Below are 16,770 nucleotides of genomic sequence, written 5' to 3' on the forward strand. Positions count from 1 at the left end.
ATAGAAATAGGAGCGTGCAAACAGACACACAAACATATATGATTTATTGTTAACAGTCTAATACAGTTCTCTTCTTATATTGCTATACTCTGTAAGCATGGACAAAATTTGGAAGCCTTTGATCACTGTCTTTATTCTAAATACATAAAATAAACTATTTTCATATTAGTTGCTGTTGTTATCGGTTATTATTCCAGCAACTCCCTTATCTTAACACATCCAGCAAATTAGTAAATCTGCACAGCTTGTGCACTGGAGTCGATTACCTTCCTGTGCAGCCATCGCAATATTCACAATATCAGTGACATTTGGGGTCAGCTTGGCAAAGAAAGGAATCTGAACAGCTTGTCTAACCCAGCGACAGATGTTCCGTACCAGCTCTGGATCCTGTTCAAATAGGTCAGATAAATATGGAACATAATTAAAAGTAATATGAACAAAAGGTATATCAAGGAAACAGAAAACTTTGCTATAAGTAGCTATATTACGATTTTGTGAAATTACATATCAGGACTGAATCATATCTCATTAGTTAACTTATTTCAGACACAGAGTAACCCCAAATCCATTACAAAAATGTTAGTTCATGAAAAAATGTTTTTCAAATGACAAAAATATCACAAATTTCCTCTTCCCAGAGAGGAAAAAAAATAACATTTTACATGACAGATACTTTCTTTACCTATTTATTTTAAAAATTACTTTTCAATTTTAATGACTCATTCTATGTAAGGTATATTGAAAATAACCAGTATCCTACAAAATAACGTGAACCAGAAGCACTGGCTGATCATGTCTTGATCAGAACAACAAGGATGAGTTGAGGTCACAGGGCTATCAGAATGTAATTCAGCATTTCTGAACTCTTCTCTGCCTTCAGAGTATAACTTGGAATGTCCATAGTGTAAATGAAAGATCAAAATCTTTTCTGTTAAAGCCAGAAATTGAAATCTTCGAGTGTTGGCTTTTGATGATTTCCAGGCATTTACTTGCCTTACGGAATATCTCTCACGTAGACAGTAACCAGCTATTCTTTCCATTGAAAACAGGTCAGTGGAACTAACATTCTGCATCTAGTGCATATATTGGTTACTGTTCAATCTTACTCTTGTGGTATGGTTTGGTTTGGTTTTGTGTTTTGTTTTTTTTTTTTTTTTCTGTTGGCTATTGATAATGCCCTTCAACAAATACCTTAAAATTTTCAATACTGATGCATATAGAACATGATGTGTGATCTGGTTAAAAATCAAATGGTGCTGTTACAAGATGTAATACAAGTGTAACATGTGGGTAGGCTAATAGTACTGCAGCCATTATTTACATTTACTAAATCTTTATGAATTTCTCAGATAATTAAGTCTGTCTTATATAAAAAATTTTCTCCCATTTGGACAGGATAAAAACTCAGAAAGCTGCATTGTTATGTAGCAACTGAAAATGGGATGAGCCTAAATGAAGTTTATTTTAAAACAAACCAATGGACATCAAGGTTGTCAGTCTTGTGAATAGACAGGAATTATCCCCTTCTTGTTTATGCCATTGGTGTAAAATAAAACCCCACAGGTTGTGTTCCTAGAAAGTGCATACTGCCTGACATGAATAGTAAAACCCTGAGACCTAGCTGTGCCATTCCAATAAAAATGGTGATCTCCCCGCCCATGCGGCTTCCATGAAATATGTATGAATGCTGCACCGGCAGTATGAAAGCAGTTGCATCTTTGACTTTCATTTCTGTTTTGAATTTCCTTGAGGCCCAGCACAGAAATGAGAGACCCTCTAGAAGACATGAATTGTATATCCTTTATGTTAATTCTTCTCCTTCAAAATTCTTGGCACCACATAACACATTACGCTGACTTCATTGTGCTTATAGTGCTGCCATAAAAATTTTTACTCCAACACACACTAAAACTTGAAAAAAAATCACATTGAATGACTTATTGGGAGATATCTTTCAGTCATATAAACTGAATTTCCATCCTACCTAAGACAATTGAACTAGTTGGTCTTTCTTAATAAATAATAATTTGGCCTCTTTTCCTCCCCAAGAGTAAGTAGAGAACTTCATTTTCCATCAGTTCTGCTTCTTCCACACCAAGATTAATACAAAGAATGCAATGGAAGGGTCTCAAGCTAGTAAACAGTTTAACTGTTTAACTGCACTACACATGTTTAGACAAAGCGCTTTTGAAAGACTCATTTGTATAAATCTTGGAAGGCTATCCTTCTTCAGTTCGCATAAAACCACAGAGAACTTCATAGGAAAATAATTTGAAAACTCAAGAGAAAGAGGTGAAATCTTTGATTTTATTTCATTTAATATTCCAACATGGGAATATTTAATGAGGAAGTATAGAAAAAATGAATAAAAGTTAAGACAGTGCGTTATGGCACAGCGAGACATTCACTGATAGGAGCTGGAGAGGTGTTGAATTTTATACAAAAACAATAGAATTTCCATTAAGTTTTAGAGGTCTGGATTGAAACAGGTAATATGAGCTCATTTCTTTATTAAATAAATATCATATAAAGATGACACTGGATACCTTAAAAAAAAATACTGTTTAACCTTGTGCCATCCCCAAAACACAAGCACATGTGACAGATCTCGCTGCTTCTTTTTTCAGAATGAGCCCTACAGTGGAGCTGTACTGAAGCATCCAGCTAATCCACCCTCCCTCCCTCCCTCCGCTGCCTCCTCCTGCTACAACTCCTTCTGGTGCAGCGCCAAACATCAGTGAGCCACCTGAACCTGTCCTCTCTCCCCCTGCTGTAGTGACACCACAATTGTCCAGTGGTCACAGCCACTACATGCATGAGCTTCCCTCCTGCCAGCAGGGTTTCTATGCCATGAAGCCACTGCATGAGAATATCAGGGGTTTTATGCTTTAAAGACAACTAACGTTGTCTCAAAGATGAATTATATCTCCAGCTGTAACTTTACCTTCTCTTCTACATGTCACGAAGAAAAGCTTATTAATTCATTTTAAAATTCATAATTTCCTGCTATATTTGCACTGAGAACTTGGAAAAATGCATAAGTCATTAGATGGTTAAAACCAGAATGTATTCATGTCACTGGACAGCTAATTTTCATATGAAATGAATGAACTACATTATATAATCCAGGGGAAGTTCTCTGGACAGTGTACAATCTCTCCAGAGAAGTTTGCCTTTGGACTAAGAACAATTTGCAGAGGTCACACAAGAGTACAACTTTTAGGAAAGATTGATTAGAAATAGAGAATTCACTTATAAGTGCAATTATTGACTAAAGAAATTATCCTAGTTTGAAATGCAGTTTGAAACTTAATATTTCTGAGAATATTAAATTTATCATATTCAACAAAGTTTTAAACTCAGGTCCAAATTCAACAAAGTGAGCAGCCTGGTGCCAAAACCTAGTTTTAAAGAGGCTGTATACAGGCTTCATTTTGCCTAATTCACTTTATTGATTCAGGGTTTCCCACCTACTTGGATTTAATTGTTTGGTTGGAAAAGATCGTGTCATCAAGTCCAACCATACCTGTCCACTCCTAAACCATATCCTTGAGCACCTCATCTATATGTCTTTTAAGCACCTCTAGGGATGGTGACTCAACCACCCTCCTGGGTAGCTGTTCCAGTGCCTGCTAACCCTTTCGGTGAAGAAATTTTTCCTAATGTCTAATCTGAACCTGCCCTGGCACAACTTGAGGCCATTCCTTCTTATACTATTGCCTGTCACTTGGAAGAAAAGACCAATACCCACCTATCTAGAACCTACTTTCAGGTAGTTGTAGACAGCTAAGGTCTCTCCACAACCTCCTTTCCTCCAGGCTAAACAACCTCAGCTCCCTCAGCCACCTCTCGTAAGGCTTGTTCTCCAGCCCCTTCATCAGCTTTGTTGCCCCTCTCCAGACATGCTCAATGTCCTTGTAGTGAGAGACCCGAAACTGCACACAGTACTTGAGGTGGGGCCTCACCAATGTCGAGTACAGAAGGAGAATCACTTCCCTGGTCCTGCTGGCCACACTTCCAAATGATTGGCCCCAATTTACAAATTGCATTTACTGATTCTTAGCAGAAGTTTCATTTAGAAAACATTCAAGGATGGGTATGTAACAGAAGGAAACTTGAGGCCTGTAATTCACGTTACAAAAAAAATCTGTCACTAATATATCTTTTTTTACTCCAATCAAACTTTATTGAATGCTTACAGCTTTTATCAATGATAAAGTGGTTGATGAAACCTGCATAGTTAAGAAATATTTTCTAAATGGCTTGATATTTAAAATGTTATTAGCTGTAAAAACAGATGAGCATTTATATTCACAAACAATATGAGCTAACGAAAATATTATTCTGCTTAATGTACTACGGTATTTTAAAGCTTTTAGTTCAGAGTCTACCATGTTGCTATAAATTATATTCTTCTATTACACATGGCTAGGTTTGCTGGTTCTCTCATTAATAATTATACAGTGTGGTCATAACAGAACATGTGGCATAATTCTGCTCTGTATGTCAATCCAGAAGAGTGAACAAATGTTTCATTGCACTGCAACATCCGTTGGTAGAATACTTCATTTCTCTGCTGTATTTTTCATTTTTTCTTTCAAACAAACACAGTTAAATAAATGCTTGGTGAAATTATCATCAGCTAAAGCATAATATTGATTCATGCACTGTACCTACAGGAATCTGTTGATAATTTAATACTATAGAAAGTCTCTTTTGGTAAGAGAGGTACATCAGTGTGTCTTCTGTCTTCCTGTTCCTAATCAAATATTGCTTGTTTATTCCAAAAACACAGGAGATTTGAACGTTGCAGGGGTTGTCTTTTTACTTCCCTAAGCAGCAGTACAGAATCATTTTTCCTGAATATTCATTATAGCCTTGGGCTAGGTGGAGCTTTTAATCCTAACTACTCATTGCCAATGGGTAGATATACTAGAGGAAAAACAACTATTCAGCTTTTTTTTCTAAATGATCACATGATAAGCTTAACTACAACCATAACTATGAGAATAAGTCCTCAGAAATTAAAGCTGCAAGTTGTCTACTGATTGCATTTGGCATTGGTAATGAGATGAATCCCACGTCCTATAGCCCCCAAGGCAAATACATCCTGCATGTTTAAAAAGGAGTGTAAAAATGCTGCACACAGAGTAGGTCACCACTCCGTGTGTGTCATAGCAAGAAACAAAACCATGAAGAGATTACCACAGAAATGTCTGGCTGTAGATTTTTGGAAATTTTGGAAATTTTTGCTATGACCTATTTTTACACTATCCTGTTACTGCATAATCTTTATACTGTATTCAGAACACCTCTCTGAGGTAGGGAAGTACTACTATTCCTGTTTCATAAATGGAGAGAGGGCAGTCAAGACAGACTGAAGCACACCTCCTGAAACTCACCTTGTCTTGGTGCCCAGTTTTTACTAAGTAATTTGCATAAGGATCTGAAAATAATCTGGCAGAGAACTGCAATTGATTTTTCGGCATACAGTAAACCAAGAGATACTTTCCATATTAAAACAAACAAAAAAACCCACTTGAATTGGATCAGTTTTTCAGAGCATTTAAATAATAAAATAGATAGAAATACAACCACTTTGGGGTAACAAACATGGTTTTCTTAACTATGCAAGCAGTCCTTGAGAAGCACATACATGTGAGTGTTTGTACATCCGTATGTATGCATGCATATATAAAGAATATAAAAGTCAGTTTGAAGGATGTCACAAAAATAAACCTGTTAGACAATTTCCCCTGAGAACTTCAGAAGGAAGGCTACTACTCAGGAGTGCACATTAGCTGATTTTGTCTAATTAATGCTAGAGAAAATGGACCATAACATGCCACCTTCAGTCCATCCCTAATTATTATAATGGTAGCAGTTCTATCTCAGTAAGAACAGGGTAAGGACCTTTGCAGCTGTTGAAAGTACAAAAACATAACTCTTCTTGGACAGAATCCTGATTTTACATATGTATGAAGAATTTCTTACACAGGACTACTGGACTTATCATTACAGGTCATGCTGATGATTTGTGCAAGTTCAGTATCCCGACTGTGATGATGGGAAGTTCTAGATGGCACAGAGAATGCTGCAAGATCCATTAGGAACTTGCATGTGAATCCCTTAAACCTAATCCATCACTGACTACAAGGACCTAAACAGCAAAGTTACAGAAATTAAAGTACATCATCGTTTTATTTAATGCAAGTTTAAGTCTGATCTTACTCATAAAACTCAAGCCTTTGATGGCCACAAAACTATCCTCATGTATATTATTTGCCAAAGAGTTTCATGGTTAAACCATGCATTATGTAAACATGTTTGCAATTTAAAATACTAAGTTACAGAGGACTCATTTTGTCTTTGTGTTACTTTAACACGCATTAAGCTGACATGAGTTTTCTTATATATGGTTCGTAGGCAAGTGGCACCAAGAATCCTCATCAATGCATTCTTCTGGTGAGAGATTTTCTTTCCAGACTGGCTCTTCAAGAAAAATCTTGTAGCTCTCTTACACCTATTATCATTGAAGGATTTTTTTAATATGAAAAACATTCTACAGTTAACTTCCTCATTCTGCACAGTAGGTAGTTTCCAAAATAGTACGGGTAGCATAGGCAAAAGGAGGGAGTGCTTTCATATTCAGGAATGATATAGCCTAAGAAAAACTTTGTAAGTGAGAATGTCCAAGATTCAGCTTTTAGATATAATCCATATCCTCACTTTATTTTTTCATTCAACAATAGCCTGCAAGGGAAGAGCTAAACTTATCCTTAGCCAAACTGCTGTCTGACAACCCATAAGGACTCAAATGTACCCTCATCTGAAAAACAAGAAGGAGAAAAGAATCTTTCACTGTCATCAGATAACCTCCGTGCAACAGACAGACTTTCTTCTGGGCCACACTACCCTTTCCTTGCGAGCATTGCAGTGGCCCTGTTCACCATGACCTGCAGCACAGGCAGGCAGGGGCAGGACATATTTGGAGCAGCTTTAGAAAGTGAGTACTGACAATTTCTATAGTTTCCTCGCCTATTCAATCCACTCCAACAGCTAAATATTTAGGTCTGAAATGGCACCTTTTACAGATATCTCAAAGATGTTCTGAGGACTTGCTAGCCTGATAAGCTGCTAGCTTAAATGCTTTTTATATGTCTATTGCATTTTCCTTTTCCAGATCAAACATGTATCCAGAAATCCATTAGGAAATCAAAATTTTTAAAAACAATAATCAAAATTTCTCTCTGTGTGTGAAGAGCTAATCTTCTGTTATTCTTTCAAAGTGAAGAAAAAGTAAAAGTACAGGAATTTCAGCTTACAACATTGCAAATTAGTATCTTTTGCATTCACCTCTTTTTTTTTTAGCATATTACTATTGATCTTTTCCTGAGGTGCTTTTTCTCCCTCCTCCTAAGAGACATTCAACATTGCCTTCATAAAACAATCTATCTCTAAACCTGTCCAAAATTTCCACAGTACCTAAACACAGAACTGCAGTCAATCACAATTTTACTGTCTTCTCACATCCTAGAAAAGGGCAGTTAAGGTTGTGCATTGTCCCATTTCGAACTTAATAAAAGCTAACAATTTGTTTAAAGCCTGTCAAATTAAGGGAAGGATTTCCCAGGATAGAAGATGAGTAACTCTCTGCTTCTCATCTGGAGTAAAACCAGCTTCCTTATTTCTCAGGAAATTTGACAGCTTTTGGTCAACATCTATTGACTGCAGCTGTCAAACACAAAGAAATGAGGCAGTTTAACCTAAGGCAGGAATAACAGTTTTCACAGTTGTAAGTGAAGCCATCTCTATGTATTAGAAAAAATTTTGAAAAATTCCTAAATGACTTCTGGGGTTTTGGGTCAGCCTGGTCAACCCCACAAAAATGTAGCTGCTGGATGGGAGTTTATATCCTTCTGGCTAGAATCGATGCTATGATGTGATGTGAAACCTATGCCACAAAATAAACTTTTAGAGATAGAGTGTGTGGATTCAGGACTCTTTTTCAGTCAATACTGTACTGCCAGTAAGACCCGAAGTGAACCAAAGGTAGTAGAAACCTTTTGCATTAGTCTAGTGAAAAAACATACCTTCAAAATCTCATTTGATGTCTCCAGTGAAATGGTACAAGAGAATCCTATTCAGGAGAAAAATTCAAAAATATCCACAAATGGATAATTTTACATTTAGTTCTAGAAGGATCAAAATGTTTTGTTCAAGTTTAGACCTTCAGCATTTATTAATTAACTTGCACTTTGAAACAAGAGGTTTCAATATGAAGTGAGGTTGTAACTAGAGGTCGTAGGGTATTTTGGGTGGGTAAGAATTTATAAAAGATAAGAGATTAATATGAGAAGAATTAAGCAAGGTCCACATAGTTATCAATTAACTACACTATCACAGCAAAAATATGTACAGTGACCATTGCTCACTGGTTTAATACAAGGATACACTTATTTTCTACTCTCTTACACACTCCAAAATTTATTTTTTTTTTAAAAAAACCCACTTTTGAAAATTGTGTACTGGGTAAATTAAAACACTATACTATTTCTGCGTAAGTGTTCTCTTCATAATTTCAACAAAAACTGTAATATTTTTAAACGGAAGAGATATCATATGGCTTATTTAACTAAGCATGTACTACTAGTGAAAAAAACCACTTTTTGCTTTCAAAATGCTGCAGATTAATATGTAAAGCATAGCCTGGAAAATTCCCATTAGCTTTTAGACATTACATTCTTTCTTTTTATTACAGTCTTTTCACTCAGGCAAAAATATTACCATCTGAAGATCATGTAAATATTTTTAATATTTATAGAGAGTAATGACCCCCACTTTATAGATGTTTTTTTCCAAAGTAAAAATCTAAGCAAGAGCCTGGCGATTTCATCTGAAGGGGTTTTTTTATTATTTCTAGGGGAATTTTTAAGAACTAAACTCCCTTTCTCCTTGCTCTGTTCTTAGATGCTAGGACTTTATCTAGGACTATATTACTCTACAGTGAAGCTGCAAGTAAAAGTAAAGTTGGTAGCATGATTTGATAAGCTGCTCTTCAGATCTGCTCATTCAAGTTCTACTTCAGGGAGCCTAATGAGATTCTCCTTTTTTTTCCAGGGACTCCACTATGTCACTGGACAAAATCAAGTCATTCTGGATTAAGCCCAGGCTTTGGACATGGTTGAGCTGAGAAGTCAAAGCTCTGAGACCCAGGCTATACTGGGAGAGATAAAAGCAGGTATTAAGAAAAGCCAACCCCAGACTATGACACCATTGTGGTTCCCACTCACAGTTACGATACTTTGAAAAACTGTTTAAAAAAATGGTGCACATAGAAAATGTAACTTCAAATGTAACAGTGTTTAACCAAATTAACCTTAAAGACTCATAAAAGGTATTGAGAGAATTTCTTAATAAATTTCAGTTCTAGCAACCCCCATCTCCCTCTTCTTTCACCAAATGAGTTTAGTATCACAATCACAATTACTCCCTTCTCCAGCTTTACAATTAGAAACTTTGAAATATGTTAAAACCATAACACAAATAGCCTTAGACCACCTCTCTCTACTCCAAATAAGAAAATGGGAAAAATAAGTTGACACAGCATTTCCTTATTGTAGTACACTACTGAGTGCAGCACATATGAACACTGCATAAAGGTACATTTAAAACAAAGAAACAAAAAAACAAACAAAAAATCAACAAACAAACACCAAAACCTCCCAAAAAATCAAACCAAACCAAACCAACCCAAACAACACTCTAAAGCTTCTATTTTTAACATATCCCATCTCATAGCTGCCACGATTAACACAGGTCAGTATCCAAACTCAAGAATACATTTCTTTAAGTGCTGTGTGGGAGATCCACCTTACCTTATTAGCAGCACAGCACTCCTACACCCCTTCTATGATAATTTAATTCCTAATGACTAAAAAAATAACCACTGAGAAGAGGTCAAAATATGAGCTGAAAAGTTTTGATTGACTGGTACACAAAAGTACAAAACATAGATTGGTGTTGGGAGTTACAGCAGCGATAAGAGGTATGTCAAGACCAAGCACAACTGAGATTTGAAGGGTTTTTGGTTGTCTTTAGACAGCTTTGCAATTACTCCCTTTTTCAGATCACATAAAAACTTTTTGTTTTCTTCCCAGCGCTAAAGGAAAAACAATTGAGTTTATTTTCAAAACTCAGTCCTCTCTCTAAGGAGGTGGTCAAACCATAATGTTTTTCTTTATTCTAAATTTGTTTGGGGGATTTTTGTTAGTTTTTTTGGTTGGTTGGTTGGGGTTTTTTTAAATTTAAATCATTAATCTAAGCAACCAGAAGAAGCATCACTACTAGAAAACTTTCTACTTTTAAAATTAACTGTAAGGTTTTTTAAAAAATTGTTATAGTTGCAGGACAGCAAAAACTGTTTCATTGACATGTGTCAGTTAAAACTGTAGCAATCATTATTTACAGCTATTGATTTTAAAGCAACACTAAAGGAGCCAGACACAACCACTATTTTGTTTGTCAGAATAATGGTTAATAATAGTTGTCCTGAAAGGGTGAAGCAAAGATTGCCAGTTCAAATTAGCAAATAATTTGTTCTGATACCAACTGGGCCTAAACATTCCAACTGAAAAATGCGAAACCACACAGTTAAATTTTATAAACTTCTTGGAGATACTAACTGGAAAGATTTACTTATCAACAGCAGTGGTATATTGAAAGTGTTGACTTATAAAAATACCTTTTTACCCTTGACAGAACAGAATATTTTATCTTAGTTGTTTCTGGCCAACCAAAATAATGTTTCTCATATCACTGTAAAAAAGTGGTACACAGCATGATTAAACAATATTTCAGCTCTTTAGTTCACGCAGAGGTTACCTGCTAGAAGGCATGAAGGTTTGATTAGGTTTACATCATACATGAAATATTTTAAAGGGAAGCATGGAACTCAAATATATGAGTGCTGCAGCTGCAAATAGCTTTTTCTTGTGATTAGGTAGGAAAGCTCTCAGTTCTTTCTTATAACAAAGAGGCAGAAAATATCAAATCATTGAGGAAACTGTAAGCCTTTGAAATCAACAAATTAAGAAATTCAAACCCATGCTCTGAGAAGAATTTCCCACTCAGTTTTAAAATTATCATCATACGGGCTATATTCAGATTTGGTCTAATGTAAAGAGAGAGCTGCCCAGTGGACTGACTAACTCTACTAAGAGGTAAGGTGAAATTTAAAAAGAAGAGACTTAGGCCATAAAAACTCTTGCGTAGGCAATGAAGAGACTAGTTAACACACTGTAAATTAACTTTATCTATTCATAGAATCATAGTATAATTTGGGTTGGAAGGGACCATAAAGATCATCCAGTTCCACCCCTCCTGCCATAGGCAGCAACACCTCCCACAGCCCAGGCTGCCCAAAGCCCCATCCAGCCTGGCCTTGAACACCTCCAGGGATGGGGCAGCCACAGCTTCCCTGGGCAACCTGGGCCAGGGCCTCATCACCATCATTAGGAAGAGTTTCTTCCTAATGTCTAGTCTAAGTCTTCCCCCCTCCAATTTAAAGTCATTCCCCCTTGTTCTATCACTACATGTCCTTGTAAAATGTCCCTCCCCAGCTTTCTTGCACTTCCCTTTCAGGTACTGGAAGGCCACTATAAGGTTTCCTCAGAACCTTCTCTTCTCTAGGTTGAACAACCCCACATCTCTCAGCCTGTCCTCATAGCAGAGATTCTCCAGTCCTCCGATCATCACTATCTTCTCCATCATAGTTAGGCTACTGCAGTGTTATTAAAACGGCCCGAATCCTTTTGCTTCCTTTTTAAATAGTGGCAGGTCACTGATACTTTGGCCAAACTGACCTTCTTTGCGATATCCATCATCCACAATGAAAATTCAAGCTAAAATGCTTCATCATAGTAAGACTGATAATAAGATTATACCCTATTTGCATCTCTCTTGATGAATTTCAAGGAAATAATCACTTTTATATTTTCTAAGAAAATCCATTCTGTAGAGAATGCTTTCCATATATAAATAAAAAACCCATCACACATAAACAGTTTTTAAAACCTTATTAACAGTCATGTCTTTACAAAGTTTCATCAAGTCAGTACTGCTGTTCCCATTACTGTCCTATTTATAATCCCTTTTTATTTTCTGTTTTGTCTTTTGAGTAATTCAATTCAAAATCCTTCAAAGCAATAACAGTGGATTAAATGTTGTCAAACTGCAACATAAAATTACAGAATACTGTCCTGATGATGAATTTATTCAACTTTGCATCTTAATTCCTGTCTTCTCACATGCATGAAGAACAGAATTCTTAATAATGGGGTATGACAGCTAATTGGTATTTTCTCTTAAGTATTGTCTCCTTTTACATGTTACAAAAACAGAATATATGAACACATAAAGGACATACAGAACTAACAACAGGGAAGAAATATATTTAAATCATGACATTTAATCAGACCTGAATCCTGGGAGGGAAACAGAAAGGGAAATGAATCCCCAGCTACTGGAGGAAGGTCAGTGCTGTTCCCAACCCAGAACTAACCATGTAGTCAGCAAGCTTCTTCTATTCAGATTTCCAGGAAAACAGCTAATGAGTCAACTGTTCTTTGAAAACAACTCACCAATGGGCTGACATTATGAGGAGGGTTTTAAAGAAGGAGTGGAAAGAGAAAGGGAAGAGACACATACAAAACCAAGGAAGATGAAAAAATCATCCAAAGAATTTAAAACAACAAAACTTATCTATCATAAAGGATGACGTGTGGCCACGATCAGTGTGGGAGCCAGAAATGTAAGCCTACAAAACACATTTCCTGGCCTGCAAAAAAGTGTGCTTACATGGACATTTGCAGCAGCATCCCCTCTCCCTGCACATCTCAAATAATGTCCCAGCCAAATAACGTCTGATGCAGCTCATCTCTGCACATGCAGAATAACACAACCACTGCCTGCCTGGACCAAGGAATCCTTGTTTCTGAGAAGTCTATGCCTTGTGATTGAGTCTCCCGTGTCTGCCTGCCTGAGCTTTTCCCTGAGCTGGACTATTATGGCTCCTGTTCGTATCCATCAGCTTGGACAGCAGACAATTTCTCTCCTCTACCCAGCTGCCTGGCTTTATGAAACTTAAAGAAATTCAGGATCTTTGAAACAGTTTCAACCCTGAGAAACATGATTGAAACAGGTCATTTGGTTGAAAGGTAGCCCAAAGCAACAGAAGGCCCAGAGAGGCACGAAGACAGTGAGATCAGCTATGACTTATCTTCTTAAGATCCCTGTTGAAATGGATTTGAAGTGGCCGATGCAAGAGAACAACAAGACATGAAAATCCCAAAACTCCACTGCAAACACCAACACAAACCTCACTTTGATTACACTGGTTTATACTGGATTTTGGAGTGGCAAAGTTCCCATTGCTGTTATAGCACAGCGTAACACTAGCTCCCTGCACCTTGCCTTAATTTGTTGCAGTAACTGATACAAAAGAGAAGAGAGAGAACTAATATGGTGGGCAGGACTCCATGAGCTATACTTAACCAGCATGCTCTTGTAGGGTGATAGTGGAATGCCACATGAACACAGATAAAATCAAATTCTCTTTGGGGCATCATTTATTTAAAATACTTCAAGCTTCTTGCTGGCAGAGCAAGAGGGAATTAGCATGCTATGCTGTGCACTTCAATTAAAAAGCAGACTCCTCTTTCCTATTTCCAAAGTATAGCAGATCAAATCTAATCGTGCCATGCAGCCAGTTCTCATCTAAACAGGTCTTTTGGTTTTTTGTGGGTTTTTTTTTTTTGCTTTTTAACAGATTTGACTCCTGAATGAGGCAATGTGGGCTTTTATGAAACTTGCCTCCTAATTGCAGGCAATAAACAAGAACACAGCCAGGAGCAGAAGAGGCTGTAGCAAGTACAGCTTAAGTAAAATGAAAATAAAGGTAAGAAAAGAACCACAAAGCAAGTTCATTTTACATACGATCTGAATAGTTAAAACACCAGGATCTAGATTTCAGTGCACACAAGAGAGATATACATGCCTCCTTCATTATAAACTAAAAAGAGCAAACAAACTCCCAAACCTATAGTTTAAATGCTGAGATAGGCAAAGATTTTTTTTAATATATTTTGAAGGTTAGAAGGTAAGACTAATTAATGAGAAATATTTATAAGCCAGGATGTTATTAACTTTTAAAATATTTGCTTATAGCATAAAGAATCTCTGTCATCACACTAAGGCTGAGATCTTTAAACATGAGATTTATTTTTTTAAAAAGTATAGAAGCATCCTCTGTGCTTTGAAAATTCAATTGATGTGCTGCTTTCAGTTTTAGACCTTACTATCACACTGATCATCTCACCCCAAGTCAGCAGGTGAGTCCTTGTGTTTCTTCTTATCCGCTATTTCTTTCCTGTTTCTGGTATAAACAAGGTAGCAACTATGAACAGGAACTGAGCAGGATGAATCCACAGACTTGCACAAATGTTTGTCTGAATGAGCTTCAGGGAGCCAGCCAGCCCAAGCTCCCGCTCTGAGTGAGACTAGTGCACACATTAGTTGAGGTTGGCCATGGCTTTGCCTGCCTGAGCCTTGAAATCCAGAGATGGAAAGTACACAGCCCTACTAGACAGTATGTTTCTGTGCTGCATAACTTTCTTGGTGAATATCTTCCCTGATAGACAGACTTTAATATTCAGCCCACAGTTTGTGGTTGTTGCCTCTTGCTGTATCATCTGTCAGTATAGATGATTATCCCTCTTGGTGGCTACTGTTCCAGCACCTTTCAAATAGCTGTAGGCTGCCCTTTTCTTCCCCATCAGGCCAAGGACACTCACTGATATTTTTTTAAAACTTGGATACCGCTTGTCTTAGTCAGTCTTATTCTAATGATTCTATGTATATGCACATTACACTTGGGGTGTACACTACATTTGGGGTTTCATCTGAACCACAAAGACTGATACAAAACTAAGCAGGAATGCAAAACAAAACCCAGATTATAAACTCAATTAAACAATTTACTCATTCTTACCAGAGCAGCTGGTTGACTTTTGGATGAAAAACAAAAAGCCAAGCACTTTTTTTTTTTTTTATTTCACATCACAGTAACAGTTCTGAATATTTAATGCCACTGTTTAGAAGGATAAGTAAAAAAAAAAACCCAAAGCATCTTTGCTCGGTTTCCAGTGAAGAGACAAAAAGTGTACCACAAACACAACATCACAAGTTAGACAATGTAATGTGAGTGCTGCCATCTCAGATGTCTGATTATTTTCATAATTTTATGCTGTAATTTCTACAGTAATGGACTATGCTGGGAAAGCTGTATTGTCATTTTTTAATAATCCGCTGTCCAAATTTTTATCTTTATGTTTACTATTTAAAGTTTTGTACACTTACATTAGCTGATTCAAAGGAAATCTGTACATTAGTGCTGTTAAGCCTAATGATAGGAATTCTAGTATGATTTTTAATAATAACCAAATTTATACAGTTGCAGGTTGTTATGAAAGAATACAAACCTTAACTTTATTATCATGAATCAACATTAGTACATATAATTGACATTTTATACAGAATCAGATTTAAGTAATTTATTGACAGCCATAGAGATGCTTCTTAATATCACCTTCTGGTTAGCTATGCAGTTAGGGCACCAGAGTGTCTGCAGTAATGACTTGGAATTAAAATCAAATAAAAGCTGAGAATCATAATTCCATATAAAACAAACATCCGTTCTTAGTATCAATTTTTTACATATATGATTCAGATATATATATTGGGAATTTAAAAAATTTACAGTGCGTATTAAAGAGAGGAAGTGTTTGAGAGTAAGTAACAAAATAGGACAGACTAAAAACAATTCTGACATTCCCAGATTTCTATACTTTCCCTTTGGCACACTATAGGAATTGAAATGAGGAGACAAAGTAGACAGTAATTAACTTTTTGTTTCCCTTTTTCTTAAGCAACAACAAAAAAAGGCGGAACATTTTAGACATTCTAAATAGTAAAAATACAAATACATGCTTTTCTGCCATTATTTTTCATCTCAGCAATTTCTGTAGCTTACCAAGGATTTAATGCACTTAGGCATGAAAAGGGACCTAATCCCTAAAACATTTTCCTATGAAGATGTGGATTATGCCATCAAAAAGATTTAAGAAAACCTGCTTCCCTATACAACCAAGAAAGCTGCTCTGTCTCTCAAAGCCCCATGCCCTGCCTTCTAGATACCAAGTGGTGGCTTTTTTCCAGAGCATATCTGAGCCTCCTCTTCTCCACACCACCTATGTATAACCTATTGGACTTTAGCTCCAGGAGAAAGAACAGAAAAAATTAAAAGAGTAGTAGAGCCAAAATACTTTGAAGCACTTTCCTGTCTTACAATCAGGCCTCCAGGGGCCACCACACTGGAAGCTGAGGGGCTACTGATCTCCTTGCACGTGTTGTTACTTTATTCAGTTTAATCCATTCTTTTTGCTTTTGCTTTGATGAACTTCATTTAAAGCCAGTATAATTTAATTTTAGCCAACTCTGAAGAAGAAACACAGGATCTGGCCCTCCAAAGATAGCTTGTTTTATTCTTTTATTTGTCTGAAGAAGTAAATTGTTCTCTGAGCTCTCATTTTGGTGAGACAGTTAAGAAAACACAAGAATATATTTAAATGGGAGTAGTACATATTAAACATTCAGAAGAATATCCATATTGTATGGCAAAGAGAGAAATTTTATTGTTATACAAACATATAT

The 16,770-nt window shown here is 36.5% G+C and overlaps 1 protein-coding gene across 3 annotated transcripts in view; it reads right to left on the reverse strand.

The window, feature by feature from the left end:
- DPYD (dihydropyrimidine dehydrogenase) overlaps positions 1–16,770 on the reverse strand; it is a 368,728-nt gene that overhangs the window by 100,596 nt on the left and 251,362 nt on the right. For all 3 annotated transcript variants that reach the window (XM_069862153.1, XM_069862154.1, XM_069862152.1), the window contains exon 17: positions 267–387. In XM_069862153.1, coding sequence (XP_069718254.1) covers positions 267–387 — 121 coding nt within the window. The remainder of the gene's footprint in view (positions 1–266; positions 388–16,770) is intronic.

The sequence above is a fragment of the Phaenicophaeus curvirostris genome, chromosome 8 (assembly GCF_032191515.1).
Source record: "Phaenicophaeus curvirostris isolate KB17595 chromosome 8, BPBGC_Pcur_1.0, whole genome shotgun sequence".
Classification (NCBI taxonomy): domain Eukaryota; kingdom Metazoa; phylum Chordata; class Aves; order Cuculiformes; family Cuculidae; genus Phaenicophaeus; species Phaenicophaeus curvirostris.